Source organism: Mandrillus leucophaeus, unplaced genomic scaffold, assembly GCF_000951045.1.
Source record: "Mandrillus leucophaeus isolate KB7577 unplaced genomic scaffold, Mleu.le_1.0 Scaffold531, whole genome shotgun sequence".
NCBI lineage: Eukaryota > Metazoa > Chordata > Mammalia > Primates > Cercopithecidae > Mandrillus > Mandrillus leucophaeus.
In genome coordinates this window covers 2,522,435-2,532,536 of record NW_012105709.1, presented here as the reverse complement: position 1 = coordinate 2,532,536, position 10,102 = coordinate 2,522,435, and the positions used below count along the sequence as shown (strand labels likewise).

At 36.2% G+C, this 10,102-nt stretch overlaps 1 protein-coding gene across 1 annotated transcript in view; it reads left to right on the top strand.

Moving 5' to 3' along the window:
* ADGRG6 (adhesion G protein-coupled receptor G6) overlaps positions 1–10,102 on the top strand; it is a 142,276-nt gene that overhangs the window by 87,062 nt on the left and 45,112 nt on the right. Inside the window, exons 10-15 of the mRNA XM_011997172.1 lie at positions 551–693; positions 3,477–3,588; positions 4,983–5,047; positions 5,600–5,807; positions 6,771–6,942; positions 8,654–8,794. Coding sequence (XP_011852562.1) covers positions 551–693; positions 3,477–3,588; positions 4,983–5,047; positions 5,600–5,807; positions 6,771–6,942; positions 8,654–8,794 — 841 coding nt within the window. The remainder of the gene's footprint in view (positions 1–550; positions 694–3,476; positions 3,589–4,982; positions 5,048–5,599; positions 5,808–6,770; positions 6,943–8,653; positions 8,795–10,102) is intronic.

Here is a 10,102-nt window from a genome sequence, read left to right as displayed (position 1 = left end):
AGACGGGGCTTCACCATGTTAGCCAGGATGGTCTCAATCTCCTGACCTCGTGATCCGCCTGCCTCGGCCTCCCAAAGTGCTGGGATTACAGGCAGGAGCCACCACACCTGGCCAAAATAGTTAATTTCTAATAGTTAGAAATAAATTTCAAAAGACAAATGGTCAGTTGAAATCATAGTTTTTTTAAAAAAACGTTAATTTGGGGCCACAAAGAAAAAAATATAGAATTAACCACAGGAATGCTGTTTTCTTGTGTTTATGCTTTAACTAGTGACTAATATATTACTATCAATATTAAAATCTTTCTGAAAAGAAATGGAGTTATATGATAGAATTATACATGCAATAGCCTATAGAATCTATTAATATTGGAATATTTTTAACATTATAATTTACACAGCAGCAGAGAAAGTCTGTGAGCACCTTGGCTAATCTCTTCAGTCTCAACAGGTGATGGTCATCCCTCTATATCCAAATATTCTGTTTCTACTACCAAATGACAACCAACCAATCAACAACAACAATAGTTCTATCTGAAATGTTTCCCTAGGTTGGTGCTTTGGGCCCTTCTAGTTTACAATGCTACCAATAATACTAATTTAGAAGGAAAAATCATTCAGCAGAAGCTCCTAAAAAATAATGAGTCCTTGGATGAAGGCTTAAGGCTACATACAGTGAATGTGAGACAAGTGGGTAAGTGACTAATTTTTTATAATATGCATTTTATACAACGTATATATTCAGGTTTACTTGAAACAACAGAAATTTTCTTTATATGCTATTTATTTATGTACATTTTTTTCTGATGATGAAGTTCATCACAAATGAGTGACATAGCAGAAAAAAAATTCAGCTCAGTATCTGTGAATCCAAGGGAATGAAGGAGGTAGATGAAAGTTCATATTTTACTTTAGGGACATATTTTGAAAATACTAACAATACGAACAAAATGCCAGAATGATCTTGATCATCATTGTTGTCAACTTTAGGAATAAAAAGAGTGTGTAAATGTGGATGTGGGAACTCTAATGAGATACATCTTGTAGAAGGAGATTTCCTGTTATAAAACATCTCCTGCTGGGCATGGTGGCTCATGCCTATAATCCCAGCACTTTGGGAGGCCAAGGTGGGAGAATCACTTGAGCCCACGAATTCGAGACTAGCCTGGGCTACGTAGGGAGACTGTCTCTATGAAAGATTAAAAAATTAGTTGGGTGTTGTGCTGTGCACCTGTAATCTCTGCTACTAGGTGGGTCTGAGACAGGAGGACTACTTGAGCTTGGGAGGTCAAGGCTGCAGTGAGCCATGTTCTTGGCACTACACTCCAGCCTGGGCAACAGAATGAGACCCTATCTCAAAAAAAAAAAAACAGAAAATATCTCCTTCTCTCATGTTCCCTGTCTCTATTAATGATACCACTGTCTTCACAGGACTAGGTCAGGAATCTGGAGGTCTGTTGGACCTAGAATCAAGTCTCTCCTAGAAATCGTTCACATCCTAAGCTGTAACCATACATGGCATGGCTTGTACTTCCACAAAGAGGCTGTGCTCCTTTATATGCCCTTTCTCTATCTTTGCACACTGTTCTCCACTCCCACCGTCAACCTCATTATCACCTATGTATTTTTAAAGACAGCTCCTAAGTCACCTCTTCTATGGAAACTTTTCTGAAATCAAGTATAGACATCACTGCCTTCGAGCCTCTACTTCATGCTGTCCAGGTGCCTAGAGCATCGTACAAACTAGATATATTTATGTTCATATATATATGTTTTTCATATATAATGTTCATATATATAGTTCATATATATATTGTTCATATATATAGTTCATATATATGTATTGTTCATATATATATATATATATATATATATTTTGTAGACAATAATCGCTTACTTAAGATCATGTTTTCTTTTTTCTTTAACTCTTACTTCCCACATATTCCCAGAACCCAGCACATCCCCTGGAACTTGAACAGTTATTGAATAAATGAATGAATGAGTCTGCATGAGAATATTTTAGGAAATCAAATATTCACAAATATGGATAACAAAAAGCAGTTGTTTTAATGTTATTCTATGATTACAATTATATTGTGATTAGATACATTAGTAGAGATCAAAAGAAAAGAAAACTTTGACCCTTTGCCTTCTTTGCACTCAGGAGGTTGAATTGAGGGAGGCATGTTCCTCAGCCTTGAAGAGCGCGATTGCGACCAAGGCCAGAATCACAGTGTAGTAAAGAGGCAGGCATCTCCACTTCTGTGAGGAGCTACCCATTTCTATTGGGTGGATGTAACAGTTACAAAGAACTCATAGAGATGGGTGAATGCAAATAATACTAATAATACTAATCATGACAGTAAACCATTTGTGAGTCTCTATGGGAAAATACTTACTTCTTAACAAATGGGGCTTTTTGGAGGGAGGGAGAATGCAACCTGCTACCCTTTCACGTATAGGAGTCTTCACAAAGAAGCAGCCTGACAAATGGTAGTTTATCTATGACTGGAGAACACTAGGAGGACCAGCACCATCTGTATCCTCATAGGCTGGCAAGGCCTAGCACCACTTTCTCCATATACCTAGACATCTAATTTATACCATTTAAATTTAAATTATCCATTTTATTGTTTTTCTGCAAGTGAGTCTGTAGATAAGTGCTTCTACCAATGGAAAAATAAAAGGCTAAAACCTAACAGTTTTAAAGCTCACAGTATACATGGGAAAGTTATTGGAATTTTCAGTTGGTGATGACAGTACTTGTTCCCAGAAAACTGATATTACTTGCTAATGTTCACTCCTGAAATACAAGAGTTTATTGTTGCTGTTGATGTATTGCTGTTACTTTGATATTCTTTAAAATATAAAATCTGAATCATTGATGTATGAGGCTTACTTAGAGAGTTGTCAAACCAAAAGTCAGATGATTTGAGGATACAGAAATCCGAGGGTTTGTTGGTTTGCAGGTGACTTCCTGTGGCCCCCTTAGCTTCCAGACAGGAGAGGCTATCAGAGCAGCTGGAACATTTTCTATAAAATAGCCACACAACTCAAAGGTGACACTATCGAGTCATCATTTATAGGCTTTCCCCTTTGAAAAAAATCAAATTACATTTTGAATTTTTCAAGATTGTTTTCCTTCTCTATAGGGCTTATTTCTTTGAATAAAACTAGTATCTGCAAATGATTAGAATGATAATGTATGTTTCATGTATATACTTACATAAATGTGTTTTTTACTAATGGTTTTGTCCGATGTAATGGTTTTTGTATTTGAAGTGTATTAAGTGTTAATGTTTTTTCTAACTTTTAATTTCTTTTTACAAATTCTGAACATAAACAGTAATATTTTGGTATTACATTAAAGGAATACCTAATTACCAGCATTGTCATTTTGCTTTCATCTTGCATCTCTAACCTCTAACTTTAAAAAATAAGTGAATATTTCTCATGCTGGTTCTTATGTTCATATAGGATACTGTCTTGCTGTGGAGGAACCCAAAGGCTACTACTGGCCATCTATCCAACCTTCTGAATACGTTCTTCCTTGTCCAGACAAACCTGACTTTTCTGCTTCGCGGATATGGTAATATTTTCACTGACTCTTACAGCAAAGCTCAACGTTATCAGCCTTCCCAGGGTTATACGTGCAGCACGGTAGTTCTCAGGCATTATATTGATTGCAAAGAAGGGCAGGAATCTCTGTGTATGCCTATATCATTCACTCCTGGGGAATAAAGATAACATAAGTGGATGACTCAGAAAGGCAGTGTTTTCCTCCCAGCCGCATGCTAATCAAGCCCTCTCACAGAAAAACTGAAGAATTTAGAAGCCAGCGGGTAGCACCAGAGCAAAGTACCTTGTTTGTGGATGTACCTAACCTAGCCTTGGAATATGCATCTGGAAATCCGAAACTTTTTAGCTATTTGGACTGATTATTGTTGGAATGGGGAGAGGAGGCAAAGAGGAAATGATGACAAGATCTAGATTGGGATAGTCTACTGATGGAAACTGTCAGGGTATAGATTTTCTCTAAATGTTTAACAGAAACTTCAGGGACAAGATAATTGCAGGGATTCATGGAACAGCAAGTTAAATCCATTTATCCACCCACCTCACTCCCAATTAGAGTTTTCTGGGGGAAATTCAGAAATGGAAACTGCCTAAGCATACATACTTTGCATACTGTAAATACTGCTGGGTTTGACACTTTGTAGGGAGAAAAGAAGGGGACTTTAGAGATGTATGGACTTGAGTGAAATGTGGCTCCATCTCTTTCTGGCTGTTAGAACTTGGAAAATTCATTGATTTATTAAATTCCATTTAATCTTCTGTAAGATGTGGATTATAATCTGCTTTGCAGAGTTATGTGAACTCAAAATCAGATTTTACCTGTAAAGTTCTTAAAGCAGTACTTGGCCAGCGTATCCTAGGTTAGGATATTGCTGGTATATTGTTTCTATGTTGCGTGCTACTGATTTTTTCCCCATAAGAATTTTTAGCATGAAATTTATTTCAATGCATTGCAGTTTTATTTTCAAAGGAAACTTACCTAGAAATCAAGGCAAATCCCAAAAGTTATTAACTAATTTTTTCAGTTCTAATATCATTTATAGGAAAACAGGAAAAGAAAACTTGTAGAAGGAAATAGTACAAATAGAGAAACAAACTGGGGTGAGAGAGGAGAGAATAAGGAAGGGTGAGAAGAATGAGGTGGAGAAATGGAAAGAATTTGGGAACGTTGTATAGATAGGGTGGTAAACAGAAATAGGCTAGAGAGATAGAACGTAGACATGTAAACAGGTCCAGAGATAAACAAAGAATTAAAATGAAAACAGAGTGAGAAACTCAGTGTCTTAAAGGGAAGCTTAGCCATTGATCATGTTATAATAAATGTATACATCATGTAAAAATCCCTTTAAATGGTACAAAATAATATCAGTTATATCAAATATTTAAAATATCTATTTTGTTTCATAGTTATTACAATGATACCAACCCATCGGTAACCTACTGGGGACCTCCTGATATCTCCAGCTGTTCAAGTAAGTGAGCAATTTTCCTTTATTTCTCAAGGACAAAATGACATGACTTCAGGCTTCATGGTTTTCATTGTCTTCGGGAATATTCTTGTGCTATATGATACTGTTTTCATATTAAAAGGCAAATGATTATTTCACTTTAGACAGAAAATACTTTTTGCTCTCATTTTAACTTTCTGTTCTGTAGGGGATTAAAAATAGGAAAATCTAGAGAAGACAAAACTAATATATAAATTGATATTTGTATCAATGTTTTGTAGTTTGCATTAATTTTAAATAGCAAATTATGCTTATTCAGTGATTCTGGGGATGTTTCTCTTAGAACTTTGTGTGTTCATCCCTCCAAGTTATATGTATCTTACTAAAGAGAGAAGTTAGTCTCTGCATAGAAAGAAATATTATTGCCTTGTGAATATGGGGATGAGGTATACACAGGAAAATCTCACTTCCTTGCTTCAACTGTAAAGTGAAATGTTACACTCCACTTTGGATTCCTGGAAATGCTCAAAATATGCAGGTAAAACTTAGTGTTGTTTTCTTCTGCCTTTGTTTTAGAAGCAAATGAAGTTGCTAACCAGATTTTAGATTTAACTGCTGATGGGCAGAACTTAACCTCAGCCAATATTACCAACATTGTGGAACAGGTCAAAAGAATTGTGAATAAAGAAGAAAACATTGATATAACACTTGGCTCAACTCTAATGAATATATTTTCTAATATCTTAAGCAGTTCTGACAGTGACTTGCTTGAGTCTTCTTCTGAGTAAGTATTTTTTTTTCTGGAGAGTAAATTTTATTGGATAATGATGTTACATGATTTCTCACCTATCTGAATACTTTGTGCCCAGATTTTAGAATTCAAATCTCTGCAAAATGTATTGATAGTCATTCATAGTTAAACAAGGTCATTCACAATGTGAACTTAAAAGTTCTGTGTGGTCTTTTTTTGAGAAATACAATTTACAATATACATAACCCTAGAAAGCACAAGCAGTCTTTCATTTTTTATTTGAAAATTCTAAATTTAGTTTAAAAATTCTAAAATTCTAAATTTAGTTGACCAGTAGAGATATGCATAACTGGTCATTGTAAGTCCACTATACTGTGAACTATGCCACTGACAGCCACAGCCACATGATTGTTGGACTTCTGAAATGAACACACTGGGGCAGATGAAAATGTACCTGTATTTATATGATTCAATTTGTATTTAATTGCTTCACTTAATGTATAATATTAAAATATTTAATGTTTTTCTCTTCCTTCCCTTCTACATTTCTCTGAAGAAAATTTTATATTTGTTAAAAATGTATTTTCTAACAATCTACATAACAATATAAACATTTTTCTAGCGTCTTGCAGTTCACAAAACACTTTTATCGCATTATTTCCTTTGATTGTTGATAAGCCATTAAGGTAGGGAGGATACTTTTTTATGTGAGAAAAGAGAGGCCAAAACAAATGAAAAACAGTATTTGTTCAGGATAATTTAATTGTTGATTTTCTTTAAAGCAGATATTTCTCTTGAGGATGTATCCATCCCTGTGATTCCATGTTTTAACAGATATCACTATGGATTGGGGTAATTTTATGGGTGTTCATGTTAAGATCAGAATATCTGAACACAACTTTATTTTGTTTGCATTTTGCCATGCAGCAAAACTTGTATGTTTAAGAATCTAAAATATCATATTACTTAATAGTGGTATTTTTGTCATTTCTTTAGAGCTTTAAAAACAATTGATGAATTGGCCTTCAAGATAGACCTAAATAGCACATCACATGTGAATATTACAACTCGGAACTTGGCTCTTGGCGTATCATCCCTGTTACCAGGGACAAATGCAATTTCAAATTTTAGCATTGGTCTTCCAAGCAATAATGAATCATATTTCCAGGTAATGAGCCAGTGGTTTCTTTCATTTTAATTAATTACTTAGACATATAAAAACTTGCCGATCACTTAGCGGTTGCTGCTTCCAAGAGGTCTTGGTCCATGAAGTGGCAAGCAGGTCTGAATGTTGGTTAAGTTTAACTAGAGCAGTAGCCATAAGGTATTGTGGGAGCTCAGAGTGAGTATACTTTCATAATCTGGGTGACAGGGGAGGTCAGCTTACCTTCTACAAGAGGGGTTACTGGAGCTAAGCATGAGTAGGGACCACCATACTTGGGGTGAGCATCAGTTCAGTTAGAGGAAAGAGCTTTAAGGGCCCCAAGGTTAAAAGAAGTATGGTGCATTATCTTTGCCAGTGGTTCTGAAACTGAATAAGGATCTTCTGGAGAATGCTGGGTGTGGTCTCTTATGCCTGTAATCCCAGCATTTTGGGAGGCCTAGGTGGGTGGATCACTTGAGTCCAGGGGTTCGAGACCAGTCTGGCCAACATGATAAACCCTGTTTCTACTAAAAATACAAAAAAATAGTCAGCCAGGCGTGGTGGTGCATGCCTGTAATCCCAGCTATTTGGGAGACTGAGGCACGAGAATCACTTGAACCTGGGAGATGGAGGTTGCAGTGAGTCGAAATCATGCCACTTCCCACCAGCTTGGGCGACAGAGCAGGACTCTGTCTCAATAGAAAAAAAAAAAGAATCTTCTGGAGGACTGGAGGACTTGTTAAAACAGATTTCTGGGACCTACTCCAGGAGTTTCTGATTTAGTAGGTTCTGGTTAGGCCCACCAAATTTGCACTTTTAGCAAGTTCCTTAGACATTGCTGGTCTAAGTATCACACTTTGAGAACACGTGATGTAGAAGTCTGAGATAGCAGGTGACAGTACGGCTGGACACATATGCTGGGGCTCGATTAATGGAGAACCTTTTCAACATGTTCAAGCCATGCATAAGCAAAGAATTTTCAAGTTCCTACTACATACCAGACACTGTTAGCCACCAGAGCAAACAAAATTAATGAAGCATTGTCCTTGACCTGGTAGAGTACAGTATGTGAAGCGCAATCTATCTTTTAACTGTGGAGATAGAACAAACTGAAAATATAAAAAGCCTGAAATCAGGATACAGGCAAGACCTTTTTTCTCCATTAGACTGCAGGCTGTTTTGGGTAATTCTCTTTCACATTTTAAGAGTAAAACTCAGTCAACCTCAGTCTTATTCCAAGACAATTTGCAAGAAAGCTTTCTTTGGCCTTGAGCTATGGTTTCAGGAAAAATGCTATCTGAGAGTGTTCATAAAATTTTAATGCAGTTTGAAATAAACAAGTTAACTTCAGTCTCTTTCTCTTTCTCTCTCCCTCGCCCCTTCCTCCCATAGTTATTATCTTTCACTACGTGTTTTGAGAAAACCTCAAAATCTGCTGCTGGTAAATCTAATTCTTATACTTGAAAATGTTGACTGATTTGTAGATTTCTTCCTATGTCTTAATTAAAATCAATGCATTTTCTCCTTTGACACACATGTAAAACCCAAATGAGATCTATAGCTCTGTCTGTAGGGGTTTATCCAGGAGTTGCAGTGACTACTGTAGATACAAAGGGAAGTCCTGGTACTGGCTAATTTGAACTTGCAATTGTTCACTCTCCTGACTATGCATGTGGAATAAAGTTATTACCATTTAATTATGATTACTTGACCAATATATCTCTGTGTGTGACAGATGGATTTTGAGAGTGGACAAGTAGATCCACTGGCGTCTGTAATTTTGCCTCCAAACTTACTTGAGAATTTAAGTCAAGAAGATTCTGTATTAGTCAGAAGAGCACAGTTTACTTTCTTCAACAAAACTGGACTTTTCCAGGTAAGCACATTCATTAAATTATTATTTTTCAATTGCTAACGATGTTTCTTTGCTCAAAGGAAAAAAACAAAAGTTTAGATTCCTTTGAAATATATCAGAAGGTTTAGAAAAATTTACTGCGTTTTCAAAAATGAAAATTTTTAATGTAATTGTTTAAATATTTTATTTCAGATAATATGCTTATTAACAAGTTGTATGTACTTCAGTTTTTAAAATAATTCAAGTATTAGGCTAAGGCTTGCATTAAACAATTAGAAATTGAATTAGTGAAGAAATGACTGTTAATTATTACTTTCATTAAATATTTTATGCTCTCCAATCATTTAGGCCTTTAGAGTTAAAGAAATTGCACACCAAAGGAAAGGGTTTTTTTTTTCTTTAATTCAGCAGGAAGCACTGTTTACATAATGAGCAGCATTCTTGGCTTTAATCAGTTTTCCCATTAGTATTTCAAGTGACCTTTGGTCTTTACACATCCGCAGAGTAGGATGGCATTGTGCTAAGCACATATTATCATTTTTATTGGCATCATTTCTAGATTCTAGAAGGCCCACTGCCAGCAAACACTGGTGACCTCTGTTTGCCTTTACAAGTACAACCTGATCGAGAGTAGTTTTGCTGGACCCTTTTTAAAAAATAAAACTTATCTGTTAAATTCAAGATATCATTGCATATTGAACAATGTGACTTATATGAAAGAAAATAGCAAGTCTCAAGGCCAGAGAATTGTTTGTAATAGATCTGCCTTTATATGTCATGTGTAGAGGAACAGCCAAGTAGAGATATATTCAAGGAAAAGAATACCATGGAATCCTTGACAGTAATTAATTCCAAAATTTAAAAGTTTTATCAACAAATGTTTTAGGAACCAGCTGTATACAAATTTTGTGATTTATATGAATGCAATTTATATATTTTATATAAAAACATGTGTAATTCATCCTGAAGGATTTAATAGCTATAAACATATACAACTGCAGTTTTAAAAATTATGGAATATAAAGTGTATGACAATGTTACCTTAAAACTAGTATAAAAGGCCAGGCGCGGTGGCTCACGCCTGTAATCCCAGCACTTTGGGAGGCCGAGGCGGGCGGATCGCAGGGTCAGGAGGTCGAGACCATGGTGAAACCCCGTCTCTACTAAAAATAGAAAAAATTAGCCAGGCGCAGTGGCGGTCGCCTATAGTCCCAGCTACTCGGGAGGCTGAGACCAGAGAATGGCGTGAACCCGGGAGGCGGAGCTTGCAGTGAGTCGAGATTGCGCCACTGCACTCCAGCCTGGGCGACAGAGTGAGACTCCGTCTCA